General features: G+C 37.6%; 2 protein-coding genes across 4 annotated transcripts; one reads left to right on the top strand and one right to left on the bottom strand.

Moving 5' to 3' along the window:
- Window positions 1-2,174: 2,174 nt before the first annotated feature.
- Window positions 2,175-9,456, top strand: LOC113093900 (beta-hexosaminidase subunit beta-like). 3 transcript variants are annotated; one of them, XM_026259472.1, is made up of 14 exons: window positions 2,181-2,483; window positions 2,653-2,801; window positions 3,163-3,228; window positions 3,650-3,696; window positions 3,797-3,907; window positions 4,198-4,299; window positions 4,773-4,905; window positions 5,165-5,345; window positions 5,603-5,689; window positions 5,852-5,924; window positions 6,287-6,461; window positions 8,631-8,721; window positions 8,850-8,954; window positions 9,335-9,434. In XM_026259472.1, exons 1-14 carry the CDS (start codon window positions 2,242-2,244, stop codon window positions 9,396-9,398), a joined length of 1,626 nt encoding a protein of 541 aa, XP_026115257.1. In that variant the 5' UTR covers window positions 2,181-2,241; the 3' UTR covers window positions 9,399-9,434. The 3 variants fall into 3 exon arrangements, 2 of the variants coding, with proteins under 2 accessions (XP_026115257.1, XP_026115256.1); XM_026259471.1 differs by lacking the exon at window positions 6,287-6,461 and adding an exon at window positions 7,795-7,972 and having other exon boundaries at window positions 2,182-2,483; window positions 9,335-9,456; XR_003287943.1 differs by lacking the exons at window positions 8,850-8,954; window positions 9,335-9,434 and adding an exon at window positions 7,795-7,972 and having other exon boundaries at window positions 2,175-2,483.
- Window positions 9,457-9,767: 311 nt separating this feature from the next.
- LOC113093898 (ribosome-releasing factor 2, mitochondrial-like) lies at window positions 9,768-18,193 on the bottom strand. Its single transcript, XM_026259470.1, has 20 exons — window positions 17,863-18,193; window positions 17,575-17,662; window positions 17,436-17,481; window positions 17,234-17,331; window positions 16,717-16,842; window positions 15,159-15,247; window positions 14,911-14,999; window positions 14,723-14,783; window positions 14,460-14,645; window positions 14,216-14,296; window positions 13,964-14,112; window positions 13,726-13,866; window positions 12,759-12,858; window positions 12,129-12,318; window positions 11,969-12,045; window positions 11,540-11,678; window positions 10,911-11,090; window positions 10,667-10,782; window positions 10,403-10,585; window positions 9,768-10,234 (listed from the first exon to the last, which is right to left on the bottom strand). The coding sequence occupies exons 1-20, from the start codon at window positions 17,896-17,898 to the stop codon at window positions 10,106-10,108; spliced, it is 2,304 nt and encodes a 767-aa protein (XP_026115255.1). The 5' UTR covers window positions 17,899-18,193; the 3' UTR covers window positions 9,768-10,105.
- Window positions 18,194-19,315: the final 1,122 nt, after the last annotated feature.

Here is a 19,315-nt window from a genome sequence, read left to right as displayed (position 1 = left end):
TAAGACGTTGCGAGCCGCAGCTCTCGTCGAACACTGCACGGGCTCTCCAGGTCGCTCTGCATTTTCTTCCCAACACGCATATTTTGGGGGGCAACTAAATTTTATCTCTCTGGCTGCTGTCCTATGGCTTTAAGCTTCTTTTGGGGAGTTATTTGGGTTCAGGCTATGCTCCGGGCCCGGACCCCTCCCCCAGGACAGCACGCCAAAATATGCCTACTATTTGCCTTCAGATTAGATGTAAGGGTGAACTCGTGAAATGTGGTTTTATTAACAAAGTTCGGGAGAAGCACGATCAGATAATCATCCAATTTGGTACAGGTGCATCTCGTTTAGCTAATCATCTTATAGCACGCACGCGTATATATATCCAGTCTTCCTACCTCCTGTCCCACGACAGTTTTTCGGCAACCCTCCTCCACCCCAACTCCTCACTTCTAATCTATTTATCCCAAATTGGGATAGGGGGAGTTATTTGGGTTCAGGCTATGCTCCGGGCCCGGACCCCTCCCCCAGGACAGCACGCCAAAATATGCCTACTATTTGCCTTCAGATTAGATGTAAGGGTGAACTCGTGAAATATGTTTAGTTATCATTCCTTTGGACAAAAAGGTATTTACAGGCAAGGATAATGCTGCTAGTAAGATTGCACCTAAATCAATTATTTATTGGCTCACCAAGAAATTTAAGAGGAGAGAGGTTCAACTGCTGTGAAGAGGGCTTCGTGGTACCCAAGAAAGTCCATCAAGTGCCAGGAGCATCTCCTAAAATTGAATAAGCTGTGGGACCGGGGCACCAGCAGTGCAGAGCTTGTTTAGGAATGACACAGTGAGGCCTAGACTTTTGAAGGATGGCCTGGTGTCAAGAAGGGCAGCAAAGAACCCACTTCTCTCCAGGAAAAACATCAGGGACAGACTGAAATTCTCCAAAAGGTACAGGGATTGGACTGCTGAGGGCTGGGGTAAAGTCATTTTCTCTGATGAATCCCCTTTCTGACTGTTTGGGGCATCCGGAATAAAGCTTGTCCGGAGAAGAAAAGGTGAGTGTCACCATCAGTCCTTTGTCATGCAGTCAGTAAACCATCCTGAGACCATTCATGTGTGGGGTTGCTTCTCAGCCAAGGGAGTGGCTCACCCTCAATTTTGCAAAATAACACAGCCATGAATAAAGAATGGTACAAAAACTTCCTCTGAGAGCAACTTCTCCCAACTATCTAAGTACAGTACAGTTTGTTAAAGAACAATGCCTTTTCCAGCATAATTGCACCTTGCCATAAGGCAAAAGTGATAACAAATTGGCTCTGGGAACAAAACATCAAAATATTGGGTCTATGGCCTTGAAAATCCCCAGACCTTAATCCCATTGAGAACAAACAAAAACCCACAAATTCTGACAAACTCCAAGCATTGATTATGCCTGAATGGGCTGCCATCAGCCAGGATGTGGCCTGAAGTTGACTGACAGCATGTCAAGGCAGAGGTCTTGAAAAGAAGGGGCAACACAGCAAATACTGAATCTTTGCATAAACGTATTGTAATTGTCAATAAAAGACTTTGACACGTATGGAATTCTTTTAATTAAACTTCAGTAGCTACCATAGTAACATCTGACAAAAAGATCTAAAAACACTGTAGCAGCAGATTTGTGTCAGTCTTAAAACCTTTGGCCACGGCTGTATATAAACTATTTTTGTGCAGAAAAAAATCTTGAAACTCATTTTCTTTCTATCATAATTTCACCAACACACACACACACACACACACACATATATATATATATATATATATATATCAATATACGAATATCAAAAATATCTAGTTGTTAGAACAACAACAAATATTGCTCTACAAAAAGTAGGTAAGTACATATTAATTACAAGTACATATCGGGAAATATGCCTTTTGATGCTAGTCTTGCTTTGTTAATGTTTTATTACGTGTTATGATTGAAATATATGCAGTCTTCTCCCTTTATAATCATAATACGTGTTGAAACCTGAAACAATTGTTTAGCTCATATCGTTTCCTTTGCCTGGGCCATTTGTTTTGCAAGTTTAGCCTACATCTAATATTTGACCTTCTTCATTGTTTTTGGTACAGAGGTTTGATAATCTATGGTGTGGCGGTTTGGTAGGTCACATGACTTATGAGGTAAACACCGCCCCTGAGCTCAGAGCACAACATCCACACTCCTCCATTCAAACTGAAGCAGAAGTCAGCTGACCGCGCAGCGCTCAACACAGACATGTACTGCCTGCTCAAATGCGCGCCGCTGATTTTGGCTGTAGCCGTCTGCCATGGCTGGCTCTTCGGCGACTTTGTGGAAAAACAGAAGGAGCTGGATGAAATCTCTCTCTGGCCGCTACCGCAGAAATTTCAGTCGTCCGCCGTCGCCTTTAAACTCAGCCCCGCCAGCTTTCAGATCGTCCACGCGAAACAGTCCTCCGCCGGACCGAGCTGCAGCATACTCGTGAATGCGTTTCGCAGGTAACTTAGCTGTACAATACCTATTCATATTTGTGCCGTTATTGTGTTATAAAAGAAGCTTATTTTTTAGCTTGAACAGGAAGTACGTTAGTGTCAGTAAAGTTTGATCCATAAGCTCTGTGTACTCCTTGTCAAATATACAGCACTTAGCTTCAACTGACCTTTGCAGGTATTTTGAATACATGTTTGGTGACCTGAAGAAGCACGAGAAGAGCCGAAATAAAGTGTATGATTCAGATCTCGTTGAGCTTCAGGTATGGATCACATCAGCTGATCCGCAGTGTGACGGTTACCCGAGTCTGCAAAGCGACGAGTCATGTGAGCTCTTTTCCCTTCCTCCTGTGATCCACAGCCATTTAACCTCAATGTAAAGTCTAAACCAATGAACTATCGGCAAATCCAGTAATTGACAGCTGCCCCTCGGAGGTGTAATCGGGTTAACGTACCTTACCTTGGTCCTAGATCTCTTTTTAGATGTAGTAACATTTGACTCGTGCAAAAGTAATTTATAAACGTTTTTCTGCTTAATATTAAATGGAAACTGCATTATAAAAGCCAGTCACTTCTGTCTTGTGCAGTCAGATGTGTTGAGATTAAACTCAGATCATCTGTGTGGTCACTGTGGTGAATATTTTGGTTGTCCGTGTGAATTGTGTAAAGTTTTGCTCTCTTTGTGTAGATGAGCTGTCAGTTGATAAACCCTCTGCTGTGCTGAAAGCTGCTAATGTATGGGGAGCTTTGCGAGGTAAGCAAAACTCTACAATGGAGTTCTACAGTAAAGGTAGTAAACAAGCTCACATTTATATTTCACTTTTGAACATATACACTACCATCAAAAGATCTGTGGTCTGTCTTTTATTTTGTGAAGAATAAATTAATGCTTTTTTTAGTAGGGACACAATACACTGTTCAAAAGTGACAGTAAACATTTAAATTGTTTAAATATTTCTACAGCAGCAAACTGGCATATTAGAATGATTTTCTCCATATTACTGTTTTTACTGTATTTTAAGCTTGTTTCCTTTAAGAATGTTAAGTGATGTTTTAAAGCTGGGTTTTGCGTAATCCTGTCCTAAGAGAAGAGATTGCAGTATTTATCATGTCTGTTTTATCTTAATTTCTGATTTAATCAGCGTGTAACTTCCTCATATGTTTATTGTTGTAAGGATTGGAAACATTCAGCCAGCTGGTCTATAAGGACGACTATGGAGCCGTAAGTTTGAAGTAGATTACCAAACTATTGGATTGTTGTTTTTCTTTAGGGCTTTAAATGCCGATAAATTCCATCAGCCTTTTTTTGTTCTTCTCAACAGAACAACATTAATAAGACCGAGATCTCCGATTTCCCACGGTTTGCCCATCGAGGGATCCTTCTGGACTCGTCTCGACACTTCCTGCCACTCAAAGTCATTTTGGCCAATCTGGTGAGCTAAAATCATTTGCTTTACAATGAAAGGCTTTACATTTAGTGGCATTTTTTAATTGGAAAAATAAGCAACGATTAATCGATTACTTTTTCACCAATTTCCCCATTAGAAGACTTACGTCAGCTAAATAGCTCAAGGAAGTTATTTTACTTATGAGACTGGAAAGTCAAGTTTTTTGATGTTTGTACACGACCGCAATCACAAGACAAGATGATTCCCATCACAATGCATGTTTGGAAATGTTTTTAATATAAATTTTTGGTTTTGAAATGCTTCTCATCCCACAGGAAGCTATGGCGATGAACAAGTTTAATGTATTTCACTGGCACATTGTGGACGATCCGTCATTTCCTTATATGAGCCGTACCTTCCCTGACTTAAGTCAGAAGGTGAGTATTGATGATGTACTTAACTTTGTTTTAGATTTAAGCTCTACTGCATTACGCTGATTAAATGCATCTTTATGCAGAACATGATAAATATTGTAGATTTCAAACAGGTTGTTAGTGAATATTATCACTAAAGGGCGATGGCCAACATAATTTAGATAGGAGATCACAACTATCAAGCTATTGTATTGTTACACTGCAACAAATTCCAGATTTTTTAAAATGCTTTTAAAATAGTTATTTTTGTGTATTTGCTGCATTGGAAGCGAAAGGTAAGGGATAAAGATTTACCAGAAAATGATGATAGTGCTGTATGACAAGTCAATTCAGTTAAATTGCCTTTAGTGTAGAAATTTCACCTCTAATCAAAAGAATTAGGTTGTAGAACTCAACTGCCACTGCTGAAATCTATCTGTAAAAGTGTTCGTCTTTGTGTGTTGATCATATTTTCCCTATTTCTTTGTGATTTACAGGGAGCCTATCACCCGTTCACACATGTGTACACTCCATCTGACGTGAAGATGGTCATCGAGTTCGCCCGCATGAGGGGGATCCGAGTCATCCCTGAGTTTGACACCCCAGGACACACACAGTCATGGGGCAATGGTCAGTTGCTGGACTTGATACATGAGCTTTTTACAGATTGTTTTGCTTCATCATGTTTAGGGTTGGGATAACACTGCACAACTATTGAAATGTGAACAGAAAGAAATTACTTTTAAGCTTAAACAAACGCAGAGCTTGCAAAGGAACATGCCTTATTGCAGCCTTAAGTCATGTTTTGTTGGTTTCAGTAGTTCATATTTAATCTGCACTTACTGATTGATATGACAACTTGTTATCTCGCTCTGTCTCTTTCCCTTAGGCATTAAGGATCTACTAACACCTTGTTACAGTGGCTCTAGTCCTTCAGGAACATTTGGACCAGTGAACCCCATCTTAAACTCCTCTTATGACTTCATGACACAGTTTTTTAAAGAGATTAGCACCGTCTTCCCTGATGCCTACATTCACTTGGGGGGAGACGAGGTCGACTTCAGTTGCTGGTAAGAAAAAAAAGGAGCTTCTTACTCAATCGTCAATTATTAAACTACATTGTTTACCGCAATAATGTAATGCCAATAATCGTACCTTTATATAACATTATTTTCTTCTATCAAATTCTTTGATTAAAAGAAATAATAACCGTAACTATCACATAGCCTGATATGTAAGGGCATGTAATGTTTCTGTTTGCTTTACTTTGTGTTGATAGCTGTTAGTGTTAAAGACCATGCGTACATTCCACTTATCGTTTCCGTAGGAAGTCTAATCCTGATATTCAGAAGTTTATGGCGCAGCAGGGCTTTGGCACAGACTACAGCAAACTGGAGTCTTTCTACATTCAAAGGTAAGAGCTTCACTATTGTCAGGAATACATTTATTGTCGTCTTGTGGTTTAAATTACTGATGATTATGACGATAATTTTTTTCTCAGTAGAATGTAATTTTAAATGAAAATATGCATCAGAACACATTCTAACATTATGTATTATTCATTTTTGGAAAACAGATTACTTGATATTGTGACTGCTACCAAGAAAGGTTACATGGTGTGGCAGGAAGTGTTTGATAATGGGGTGAAGGTAAGGCTCATCTCTTCTGTGCTGATGGGCTCATCCTGTTGGGAAGTAATGTACATCAATACATGTTATATCAGTCTTCCTTACTTTAACCACCTTTCATAAAAAAAATTAAGACACATTCTTTCAGGTCCAAAATGCTTTGTGTCTTCAAATCAAAGCCTAGTCTACTTTTCTTTAACCGCCTTAATAACAAATAGCTAGACTTGCATGCTTTGCCTTTTCACAAGCCGCTGTGAACATGCCACTTAATTGCTGTTTTAACTGCTTGCATGTAGATGCATGATTGCCCAATGATAATGCATTTGCCCCCCCCAAAAAAAACATTTGATTAGGGCACATAATGTGCTTTATGCATGTTCCAGCTGAAGGATGATACTGTGGTGGAGGTGTGGATTGGGAACAAGATGGAGGAGGAGCTACAGAATGTGACTGGGGCAGGATTTACAACCATTCTTTCTGCCCCTTGGTACCTGGACTACATTAGCTATGGACAGGACTGGCAACGCTACTACAAAGTTGAGCCACTCAATTTCCCTGGTCAGTTTCTTCAGTCCAACTCTTAATTTTGTTCATTTTAGCACCACCAGTTTACTAATCTAGTGGTTTCAAACATAGAAACCATAGGTGTTAAGTGTTTACACATGTACTTACCATTAAATTATGTGTGATGGGTTTGACATGTCATGTTGGCAATTTAGGGTTAACAAAGTCAGATTTTTTATTAAATATGGTTACTATTAGTAACCTTTTCAATCACTGTACCTTTTAATTACATTTTAACCTTTTTCTTGCCTTGAAAATAGCATGGACAAGTTGGCATAGTGTTGAATCACAAACAAGCTTGGGGGTTGAGTCTTTGGTCTACATAGAAATGGTTTATTGAGAGACACCTGCATTTGAATAGAGGACAAATGCGCTCGTCATTGAACGTATATTAATAATATAGAATTTCCTGTAATATTTGCATTAATGGAGTGTATAGTTGTGATCCTGTCAGTCTGGCTCGTCACTAGTATGTTGTCGTGTCTACGTATTGTCAGAGTGTTTGACCACTCCTGATCAACTCTGACCTCCTGCCACATCTCGAGGTCAGTTGTTGTAGACACTGAAACCACATATTCCTGAATGCTTTGGAAAGCTTGCATTCCATCATGTCACTCTAAATACACGACCGCTCAAAAGTTTGGATCTTGTAAGAGGTTTAAAAAAGTATTTAATATTTTGAATTAAAGCAGCATTGTTAATTGTCATGATCATTTAGAAGTCCTTGAATAAAGCATTTACTTTTTTCGGCAACATAAGTATCTTTAATATCACTTTTGACCTTAAAAACCATAGTGACCCCAAACTTTTGAATGGTAGTGTATGCTTTGCCATAATTCCTCCATCTTGCTACAGTCTTGTTTTCTATCTTGTTCTTCATAGATGTTACTGTATAGATTAATTATTAACTGTTGTCAGTTTTAGAGGTAATAACTAATGATCTAATGAGAAAGCAGACATGAGTCACTGAGCATCTGACCTTCCAAGAAAATATGACCCTAGATGGATCTATTTCTCTGGACTACATTCAAGATCTAATGTATTACAATTTTTGATGTAGTGTGGACATTTTTAACCTATTATTTATAATAGGTTATTGATATTATATTGATAGCCAATAATTATTTTCCATATTCTATATTTTTAAAACAGTTCAAATCTTTCACAACAACTACTAGCGACTAGATCTGCATAAATGTGACAAAGTAAATTTGAAAGCAGCATGAGAAGCCTCACAGACACCTTAAATGGAGTCCAGAGGGATTTTTCCCCACGTTGACATGTTCGTTTGCGAGTTCTACATGCGTCTGTATGTGTACACATTTAGCTGAAAGCCGACACACAGATCCACGTGTGGAAAGAAAGGCCGCAGTACCAGGATGAGATGGCGAAGGTAACAGCGGCTGGTTTCAATGCTCTGCTCTCCACACCCTGGTACCTCAACCGCATCAGCTACGGCCAAGACTGGGTGAACGTTTACAAAGCAGACCCCCAAAATTTCACTGGTGTGTGTGTGTGTCATCCACAGATACAGTCTATGGGCCTCTGTTTCTTTTTGACTTCTTGTGTTCTCCCAAATTTGCACAACATCTTAAGGTGTACAGTACAAAACTGACTGTTAAGTAACTTTAAAAAGCACTGATTATTATACAACACATGATTTTCTGACCTATGTTGGGAGTTGATCTCTTACACGAGTTGAAAAGTCTGTTTTTGGATGGTTAATTGTCTTGTTTACTGTGACCAAGGTTGGTACAAATAGTTTTAGGTTCTGAAAGTCACCTGCACTGATTCAAAGGCAACATGTTTAAATGGTAGAGGTGGCATGTGATTGTAGTGTCATTTAACCCAGATATTCTCATGTCTTTAAATCAACGAGGAAGCTCTGTCATAGCAATGGCATTGTTAGGAACTCCTTGTCATTTGGATATGCAAACAAACATGCTTGTCATGTGACCATGGCACTTTGGACAGACTGACATTTATAAGTATTCAGTCACGAGTCAGTTTAAATTGTTTGCTTTGTCTGCAGGTATTCAGATGTTTGGTATAGGATCAGACTCAAACAGGATCAACCCTTTACTTTGAGGGACAGCTTTTTGTACAACCTTGAATTAATTGTTTTGCTGTTGTTTATAACTTGTGATGGATAATTTACCACAGGCACAGATGCACAGAAGAAGCTGGTGATTGGTGGAGAGGCTTGTCTTTGGGGAGAGTATGTGGATGCTACCAACCTCACTCCTCGACTCTGGTATTATATATTACTCAACTGTACCATCTATCTCCTGTCTTGTAATATGTAAAACATAAAAGCAAAATTTAGGAGTTAGTGGCAAAACTGGAACCAATCCAAGTATTTATTTACCTGTGCCATTGCAGGCCAAGAGCCAGTGCTGTTGCTGAGAGGTTATGGAGTGATAAAAGTGTGACAGACGTGGGTAATGCCTATAATCGGCTGGCCCAGCATCGCTGCCGCATGGTCAGGTGAGTTAAAATATGACCGTGGCAAATTCATTAATGCAATCTTCAACTTATTGTTTGATTAATCAATAATACAACATGCAGTTCCATTGATCTATTTTATGTGTAAGAATCTAAATGCTTAAGAGTGGAGTGACCTCACTAATCTCTGATGCCATTGATTTTTGTTTATTTATAGATTTATATATTTTTTTTTACGATATTTCTAATTATTTTTAAGGCCATCTGTTTTGGGTTGATTGGGAAGATTTTGAAAATGTTAAAAGTACTCGGTACAGTCTTTGTACAAATAATTAAATTTGCTTTTGCACATTAAATTTGCACAGGCATATTGTTGTATGTTTCACTGTTGAAAGTGAGATTTTCTCCTCTTTCCCCATCAGGAGAGGCATACCTGCAGAACCTCTATTTGTTGGCCACTGCCGTCAGGAGTACATGGGCCTATGAAATTCAGCATTCAGTTCACAGTAGACAATTAAAGGGGAAAAAAAAACACTTTTTAAAAGATAAAACCATGTTAACTATTGCAGTAACTATGATTTGTAATTCTATGCCCTGAGGAAGTTATTGCCAGAACTTAACAGAATGTATTTTTTATTATGAAATGGACCGTTCTGGATTTCCTCTGTAGGCTTAAATTGTATTAAACTGTTAATTACTATTCTTGTGAATAAATTTTAAAGTTTTAAAGTTAAAAATAAAAAATTTTTGGAAACAAGATCTGCTTTTGAATTATTTCCCAAGGATAGGTGTGTTGTAAGGGTTTTATAAATTAAATATAAAAAAAATGTATGCATTGTTCTCGTAATTTTTATTTTATTTTTTATAAACACTAAAACCAGCACATGTTTTTTTTTTTTTACCTTACACTCTTCTTCTCTCCATCAGAGAAAAAAAAATCTAGTTAGGTCTCTGGATGTGAGCGGAGCAGGAGATGTCTTTATGAAGGGTGGTCTCCAAGATTTTATCTTCTGCACCAAATGTGAGCAGGCAATCACAGTAATCAAAATTTGTATGTTCAGGGCTGCGTTTGCCAAAAGCATCCTAAGCTTAAGTTGATTGTAGCTCCACTGGTTTCAATGGGTCTACGGTATACTTAAGCTTTCAATGCTTTTGGGAAACAGAGCCCAGTTCAGTTGGTGAGAGTTAATGTTTTAAGCCAGTCCAGCCATCTTGTTGAGCAGTATGTTCTGGTCCTGAGTGTTCATGGGCTCATAGCAGGAAAGCTCCAGAGAAAAATTTGCATTCCCAGAGGTCAAAGTGCGCAGAACGGTTGAGTAGCCCTTGAAGCAAACAAATAAATATAAAAATGGTTTCAGCATAGTTCAATTATTAGGGGGCACAGCAATCACGTAGTGCATTACATTTTTATTGGTCGTCTTATACATAGAGATAACTTGCAGTAAATTGTGCTGACAATTGTCATTGTAACATTTTAATGAAAGACTCACCATCATCTCAGCCAAGGGTACTGTAGCCAGCAAAACCTTGTTTTCCTGTCGACTTTGGATGTCACAGATGGTACCGCGTCGCTGGGCGAGATCTGCAAGCACAGGACTCAGATACTCTTCGCCTACAGTCACTTCCAGAGCCATCACTGGCTCCAAAACCTGCCCCCCAGCCAGCTTCAGAGCCTGAACCAGAGGAACATAAACTCAGATGAGGCATTATTTGAAAGTGATTGTGGGAAAAGGCACAGAACTGTGTTTGAGTACCTTGAGCATGCAGCGGGACACGCAGGCTGACACCATGGCTGCAGAAGTGCCTGGCTCCAAGCTTACATGCTGGATAACAGTCTTTACTCCCTCTACTGGAAAACCTAGCACAGGACCTGGAAAGGGAGTTGGTTTACCAACAGAATATGGCTGATAAAGACCCCACATTTATAGACTACAATACTGTACCAGTAACATTTAGATGTTTCAGGCATAAAAGCTCTAAAGCATCCATTTCTGTTACCTTGGAGGTAAGCGCTCTGAACTCCATTTTCCACAGCTTCTCTGACAACAGCAGGAAGCTGAGTTTTTACTTCCTCCTCAAAAGTCACATCACAGGAAGTGCTAGACTCCATCAGAGCATGAACGGCAAGCTCCACAGTAACAACATGCCTCTTGTCTCCAAGAGTACGGTCTAATGTGTCTGAAATGATCATACAAATCATACTGAAATTTACAAATACTATAAATATAAACTCTAAACTAAACTGTATTATACAATATTATAATCCATTTTACATGTATACCATTAAAGTTTGTGCTGTGCAGAACTGTAGGCATGTTAATTTCTTCAGATATTCGTTTTATATAAAAATATGTCTTGAACCTACACTAAATCAGGGCATGTGACTAGTCATGCACGTTTTCTTTTTCATTTTATTGTTTTATGCCCTTTTTATTTTGACTTTTTTTTTTCACCATGGACAAAGTCTATCGTAGCCATAAGTCACACTGGACCATAAAACAGTAATGCAGACAAACAAAACAGATGACCTGTCATTGGAAAATAGTTCTGATGTTTCATCACAAAACAAAGTTATATGATTTTCACATACATATAAAACATGAGGGGAGAGTTTGCACTAAGCTCACCTGTGGCAGTTGCTGATTGGAGGATGGTCTCTCTGTAAGCCACCTGCAAGGGTCCTAGGTGAGTTTCGATATTATACTCTCTCTTAATACGGTCATGGATGATCTCAATGTGCAGCTCGCCCATGCCACACAGTATCGTCTGTGCATGAATAAGAAAAAAATACATTGTAGAACACAAGCACTCCTCTCCTCAACACAAGATTCAAGGGAATCTGATGTCCGCATTACAAATGGTGCAGGATCAGTAACGTGTCACAATGTAATATTTGTGAAAGACATTTTTTCGAAGCACTAAGCTTGTTTGAACAAATAAATACTACTTAATATGAAAATATGTACATGCCTTATGTAAGCACTAATAAACAGAATGCAACATCTAATAGACAAAACACTTTCAAAGATTAAATACTTAGTAAATGATACATTTACCTGTCCAGAATCAGGGTCTGTTCTGACTTTCAGACTGGGGTCTTCTCTTTGCAGGCAGTTGAGCGCATGCTCCAGATCTGTTTGACAAATCCACCTGAGATTTCAATTCTTCCACCTGCTGCAGCCTATTTAGAAAGTTATCTGCGCACAATGTTCTTACCTGCTTGTTTGGCCAGAGTAGGAGGCTCAATGGAGCAGAAGAACACAGGCTCAGGGACCTCCACCCCTGCGAGAGCCAGACTGCTGCTCTCCCTTTGTGAGCTACTCTTGCTCTCTGCTTCCTCCTGAGCCCGCCGCACCGCAGCTGCAGCAGTGGCTTTGGAAGAGACGATGGTGTCGCCGGTCACTGTCTGATTTTAAACAAACAACATGATAGAACATGTTATTTTCTAAAGATGTGTAATGCATAAGATGAAGACTCCAGACCTATAAGCCAGCAAGAAAAAGCATCTTTATGACGGCACTGATAGCCTCAAAGGTGTCCTGAGTTCAAACTAGGCTCACAGACTTTTCTCTATTCCACCCCCCTCCTCCCACTTTGCTTCCTCAGATCTAAACTGTCCTATTGTAATACAGGCAAAAATGTCCAAAATATATCTTTAAAAAAAAGCATCTTCAATATACATAAGAGGGCTACTACTAATGGTAGCTGCTGTTTTAAATCCCAAGACCAATCGAATACTACTAAGTCATTTTGAAGGATGTTACACGAGTATTTTCCTCTCAAAGCAGTTCAAACGATCATGTGAACAACACATTGTGTTCTTTGTCCCATGAAAGTTGAGTTTACCTGTTTGAGTCCAACCGTGAGTGCAATGTTTCCTGCAGATAAAGAAGGAATTTCTATGTGCTGATCAGCAAAAGGCAAGAGAAGTCGACTCATTCTTTCCCTGGAACAACAAAAACACAAAACATTGTCCTTCATGATAGAGCTTAATAGAGTCTTAATAGAAAAGTAAAAAAACAACAAAAAAACACCATAGTTCCTTAATGTAACACTAGGGCTTTCACAATATTTCAGATTTTTCACTACACGAATATTGTGGTCAAAAAATTTCTATCAAATTCATCTTTATTTTTTTCCTTTTTTGACTAATGAATCACACCACTGCATACAAAAATAACAACTACACTGAACTGTACTAAACTATAAGCGGCTGGCATTTTAGTCTGTGTCAAATGTTTTACATTTTTGATAATAACAACATATTTTTACTCCAAACAAGTGTTTTAAATAACTGACTCATACCACAGAATGAGGCATAAATTATATTATTCTATTATATTGTCTATTAGCATTACCATATAATGACATCCTTACTAAAATACCTGAGATGGACTGTGCGAGAGCACCCCCTGTCGTCGAGTATGAATCAAACTAATTAAATGTGAGCTTAGCGCTCCCTAATGGCACTAGATTACTATGTGTCCTTTTCATTCTCTAAATATCACCAATAAGGGGTTTTGAATACTCCTAATGAACACAACAATGGCATTTAATTATTTAAATATCATGATTATGGTCAATACCAGTATATCGTGACACCCCTACCATAGTAATAGCCTTTTTATTTTATTTTTATTTTTTTGAGTGTGTGTTATGTTTTCCACAACAAATGAAAGAGAAAGTGTAAAAAGCTGCAGAAGTAACAAAAATGAATAAGTAATTTATTTTTAAGTGAACAATGGAAATCTGGAATTGGAGTGGCTCTCATTATAACTGCATACAAGTCTGAAATCAAGAAGTATAAACCTACGTTCCGTTCCTGTTGATGTTGTACACTGCTGACTGAGCCTTCATGCTTCCTGAATAGATCCTAACAAACACGAGTGGACCCCTCTGTTTGTCATGGACCACTTTGAATGCCAATGCACACAGATCATCCTTATACCAGCGTCTGGACAGACAGGAACATATATACATTTAATCAGAAAATGATTTATTCTTCTTTAGCAAAATGAGTTGATGAGAGGGCTGAGGGATGGTGCACTCACACTAGGTCATGGTTCCTCTCATTGGGGGCAGGAAGGTAAGCAGTAATGGCATCCAGCAGAGGTTGAACCCCTTTATTTTTCAGAGAGCTTCCACACAACACAGGCACCCCCTTCCGAGCTAGTGTCACTTTTCTCAGTGCTTCCTGCAACTGGATATTCGATTTCAGTTCTGTTTATTTAACAGCCAACTGTATCTGACCCAATGGAGAAAGAAACATCGAGCACATGTAAAGAGAAACTGCATATTCTTACCTTCCCAGCAGGCACTGCATCAAAGTTTTCACTGTAGTGTCCCAGCAGCAGCTCTGCAAAGTCATCATCTAGATCTGCTACCTGTCCAGTTCACACAAAAAAAGATCAGCCAAAAATTATTAGTGTCATCATGAGCCATATCATTCTAAACCTCTTTTTGGTGAACTGTCCCTTTAAGAACCTACTGTACTCAAGATGGGTCAAATAACAATAAATGCATCAGTGTTTTCTTGTTTTGTTTCACCTGTTCTATCATAGTGGCCCTGGCCTCACTGACAGCCTGGAGCACATCTGGGTCATCTGAGGGCTGAAGGGCGCTGGTCTCGAAAGCACGACCATCATACGTCAGTGAGCTCCCCTGCCATGTCATTTTCTGCCTAGTGATCAAGTCCACCAATCCGGTGAAGCTCTTCCCTGAGCCAATGGGGATCTGGAAGTAATACCAAATCTCCAGAACGAATCTTTTCATTGGTAAAAGTAGTTGGTTACTATGTTTAAAACGGTTACCTGAAGGAGAATAGGGTTGGTCTTTAGTTTAGTCTTTATGCTGTCTATAGAGTACTTCAGGCTACAAAAAATGAGAGGGAACTGCAGTCATTCATTTAGATCTATAAACCATGCAACCTTTCAGACAATGTGTTAATAGATCCTCTGAATTTAAACATGAGATTCTGATAAATGCTTATATGTAAAACCTAGCTGCAGGCTTGTCCATCTTGTTTAGGAAACACACACATGGGATTTTATGTTTTTCTGCCTGCCGCCACACAGTCATGGTTTGAGCCTGAAATTTATGTAAATAAAAACACCTTATGAATATAGAAATACATTATTATTTACAGAAAATACAATTGCCATTACAATTAATTGCATCACTAATTAATACATTTAATTTATTTATATTATGATTTATTATTTTTACTACAAATAATTTCTGCCAAACCTCTACTCCAGCAGAAGCATCAAACACAGCAACTGCTCCATCCAACACTCGTAAAGCTCTCTCGACCTCCAGAGTAAAATCAACATGACCTGAGAAAAGAAAGAGAATTCATATTGACTGTATTTAAATATAGTTTTATAATATGTATTTTATGTATAAAAAATTAATAGTCTTTGATCTTATATATATATATATATATATATATATATATATATATATATATATATATATATATATATATATATATATATATACACATGTATGTATAACCATCAGCATTCACAAACCACTGTCCTCTGTTATTTTTAACAGAAAAAAATGCAACAAGCTCATAATCACGACTTAATAAATGGGAAATAGGAAGTTTCCGGTAGCACATGAAGACAGCAGAGAAGCGCTTGCTCAGCACAGTGGAGTGTATTGTTTTGTAAGCTTTGTAGTTTATTATTTTGAGTCGCACGGGATGCGGTAACGCACGGCCCTCCCACAATATATTGCTTTTCACATATCTATCGCTTTTGCTGCTCAGAAATATTCAAGCAATCGTGCACCACGTATCAGAAGATCTCCACTCCGGTGCAGTTAGCGCTCACCCTAATGAACCGCGCTCTGACCCACCTCTTCCAACAGAGCCAGGGACTGCTAAACAGATCGATCACACCAGTCAAACGAATCAGGCTTTGGAGATTAAGATTGCCTAGTATGAGCAAAAAACTAATTATTCTCCCGCATCACACACACAAGTCAGGCAGAAAAACATAAAATCCCATGTGTGTGTTTCCTAAACAAGATGGACAAGCCTGCAGCTAGGTTTTACATATAAATATTTTTTGCCTATTTCTCAGAATCTCATGTTTAAATTCAGAGGTTCTATTAGCATATTGTCTGAAAGGTTGCATGTTTTATTGAATATTCCCTCTCATTTCTACTAGCCTGAGGTACTCTATAGACAGCATAAAGACTAAACCATAGTAAAGATCAATAAAACAGGAAAAAATAATATCGTGAAATATAACTGCAATTTAAAATAACGGTTTTCTATCTCATACATAAAATATAATTTATTCCTGTGATAAAAGCGGAATTTTCAGTATCATTACTCCAGTCTTTTCTAATTCATAATCGATGATGGAAACAGTTGTGCTGCTTAATATTTTTTTGGGAACCTGTGACACTTTTGTCAGGATTTTTTGATGAATAAAAAGTTCAAAAGAACAGCATTTATCTAAAATAGAAAATTATATTTTTATTTTAAAATCTTAAAATTATATTTTTATTTTAAAATCTTAAAATTATATTTTAAATGACATTCACATAGCATTCACCTTTTTTTTCTTTTTAAACATTTTAAAATATCACTTTTCTCCCCTGTATTTATGGCCAAATAAATGCAGCCCTTCTTTAAAAAAAATTCAAAATCTTACTCATCCCAGACTTTTGAGATATACACACACACACACACACACACACACACACTGTATTTATTGTACCAACCCAAACTTTTGCACTGTGTCCCTTGCCCTACATTGAATACAACACTGTGTGGCCACACATGTACCTGGCGTGTCTATGAGGTTAATCCTGTGATCCTTCCAGTCAAAGGTAACAGCAGCTGACTGGATGGTGATTCCTCTCTCCCTCTCCTGAGCCATGAAATCAGTTACAGTGTCACCGTCATCCACATCTAAACAAGACCATTTACAAAGACATTTATATCATATAAAACAAATACACATATTTTTTATAAGATGTGCATTTAACAAGATACACATTATTTTAGTATCATTTCTATACCACTATATATTAATTAATATTCTGAATAAGCCTTTTTTATTTATTAATTTCAAGTTTTAATTTTAATTAAAGTTTTATTAAATGTGCCATTTCCATTAAATATGTTAAATATTTCTATTTAGCATTACTTTTTATTTCAGATTTAATTATATTAGTACTTGAATTTTAAATTAGTTTAAGTTTACATTATTATTTAATAATTAATTTTATCATAATTATTAAAAATTATTAATTAATGATAATAAGATATTCTTCAACTTTCTTTCTAAACATCACCTCACCTCCGAGAGCCCGTGTGTAGCCAGAGAAGTACAGCATTCTCTCTGTTGTGGTGGTCTTCCCTGCATCTATATGCGCCATGATACCGATGTTACGAATTCTGACCATGAACATAATAGAAACATTCAGCATTAATAGACCATTATTCTTACACGCTCAAAAGGATATTGTAAAAATATGCTCACATGGACTGTCATATCTTACTTTAAGATGTCAGGGTTGGCCACTGCTCGAAGTGATTTCACCTCATCTGAAGGGGAAAAAAAAGTCGTGAACAGTAAGACACAAGTCTAAAATTATAAAATACGCAGAACTCTGTAACTATCCACCTATTGTCCTTTACCTCGATAAAAACTGTAATTTCTCCTCCTAATTTCTCCTCCTCTGTCTCTGCACGTCTGTGGGGATCTGGTCATGAGGTGTCTGATGCTCTGAAAGGGAATAAATTATGCACTTAATGCTGTAAAACACTCATCTGAATATATGAGATGCTACTTAAATAGATTCACCATCTTAATAAACAGTGTTCGCTTTAAAACAAGTATGGCATTATGGCGGAAAATATTGTTAATTTACTCTGAAAATTACAGTCAATGAATTGCATTTAAGAGAATCAACAGCACAAACTTACCCCTCGGAGGATGGGGTACAGTACATTTAAGTGCATTTTAAGGCGGGATGTTTGATTTAAGTGTTAAAGCTTCAGTTGTAGAGTATGAAACATGACTGCAGTGCTTGCTCAGAGTTACGTTGAGGTCAGACTGGACATTAAATTAATCGTAACGCTTGCACAGAGTCGAATCTCAGTGACGACACGATAAAGCAAAATATATCTACAACATTTCCCACTGGCAACATGTTAAACACTGTAAACTGGTAACGTTAGTTGTCAGAAGCTTTTTAGAATCGTTACAGTCAGCGACTGTGAACGCACATGTTTTGGTGCGTCTGTAAATAAGTCCGACAGAAACACGAATGAACGGTAAGGTATTCCGGGGCTAACCCGCCGAGTAAACATAAACTATGACGTTACTAATATTACCGTTCGTTTATTTTTCTGTATATACTAAGTTGCATGTATATACTGTGCGTGTCTATATTCTTTTTTACAGTCTATGAAATTAACACATATTTTAAATCTATAAAAGTTTCAGTACGCCTATAATATCGTTTTTTTTTTTTTTTTTTTTTTTTTTTATAATATACAATAATATAGTTAGTTTGTTTGTTCATTTATTTGGTTAGGGTTCATTTGTCACGTCATTTGTTTGTGAACGTTTAGAAGTGGCATGCTGTGCTTTACCATATGACCCCAGTAGGGGGAAACACAGTCCGCGACTGTAGCACAAACCTTTGCATCTGACCAAAGAACTTATATTTCTATACTCTTTGAACTCACTAGCAGTGTAAACATCACGAATACAGCACGAACGTTTTAGAAAAAGTTGTTCTTTCTCAAATTACCCAATTTTTTAAACTGAAAATTATATTCTGGATAAATTCCAATCTGGATTTAGAGCTGGTCACAGTACAAGTCTTGTCAGCTTTATTGTCAATTCTTTCACATGTACAGTACATACATACAGAGAATTGAAATTGCGTTACTCTCAGACCCTTGGTGCGTACAGATAACACTAACAGTAGAACATTAAATACAGATAATAAAATAATATAAAGTACAACATAAGTACAAATAGGTCATGTAAAAAAGAAGTAAAGCAGCACAATGCACATGGCAGACAGAATGCAAACAAGTGAAGTAAGCAGTAAAGATATAATTATTGTATTGCAAAAGAGTTTATTAGATTAGATACAACTTTATTGTCATTATGCACAGTACAAGTATACAGAGCTAATGAAATGCAATTAGCATCTAACCAGAAGTGCAAGAATATAGTGTTTTATATACATAAAAGTGCTGAGTAAGTGACACTATGATTTACAGAATGTACAGTGGAGTTGCTATATACAGTATTGAGCAGAGTATATACAGAATATAAATAGGAATCTAATGTAGGGATTGTATGTACATTATGAACAGAGCAATGTAGGATTATATACACATAATGAACAGCAGCAACATG

This window comes from Carassius auratus, unplaced genomic scaffold (genome assembly GCF_003368295.1).
Source record: "Carassius auratus strain Wakin unplaced genomic scaffold, ASM336829v1 scaf_tig00215202, whole genome shotgun sequence".
NCBI classification, from domain to species: Eukaryota; Metazoa; Chordata; class Actinopteri; order Cypriniformes; family Cyprinidae; genus Carassius; species Carassius auratus.
This window is presented reverse-complemented; position numbering and strand designations above follow the sequence as displayed.

What these genes read in the sequence shown, in the direction of transcription:
- LOC113093900 (XM_026259471.1), top strand. Translation starts at nt 2,242, where the DNA reads ATGTACTGCCTGCTCAAATGCGCGCCGCTGATTTTGGCTGTAGCCGTC. An exon ending in AACCTCACTCCTCGACTCTG is followed by an intron (nt 8,722 to 8,849) that starts GTATTATATATT and finishes GTGCCATTGCAG; the next exon opens with GCCAAGAGCCAGTGCTGTTG. An exon ending in CATCGCTGCCGCATGGTCAG is followed by an intron (nt 8,955 to 9,334) that starts GTGAGTTAAAAT and finishes TTTCCCCATCAG; the next exon opens with GAGAGGCATACCTGCAGAAC.
- LOC113093898 (XM_026259470.1), bottom strand. Translation starts at nt 17,898, where the DNA reads ATGCACTTAAATGTACTGTACCCCATCCTCCGAGGG. An exon ending in TGTACCCCATCCTCCGAGGG is followed by an intron (nt 17,663 to 17,862) that starts GTAAGTTTGTGC and finishes ATTCCCTTTCAG; the next exon opens with AGCATCAGACACCTCATGAC. An exon ending in CCAATCAGCAACTGCCACAG is followed by an intron (nt 11,091 to 11,539) that starts GTGAGCTTAGTG and finishes TGATCATTTCAG; the next exon opens with ACACATTAGACCGTACTCTT.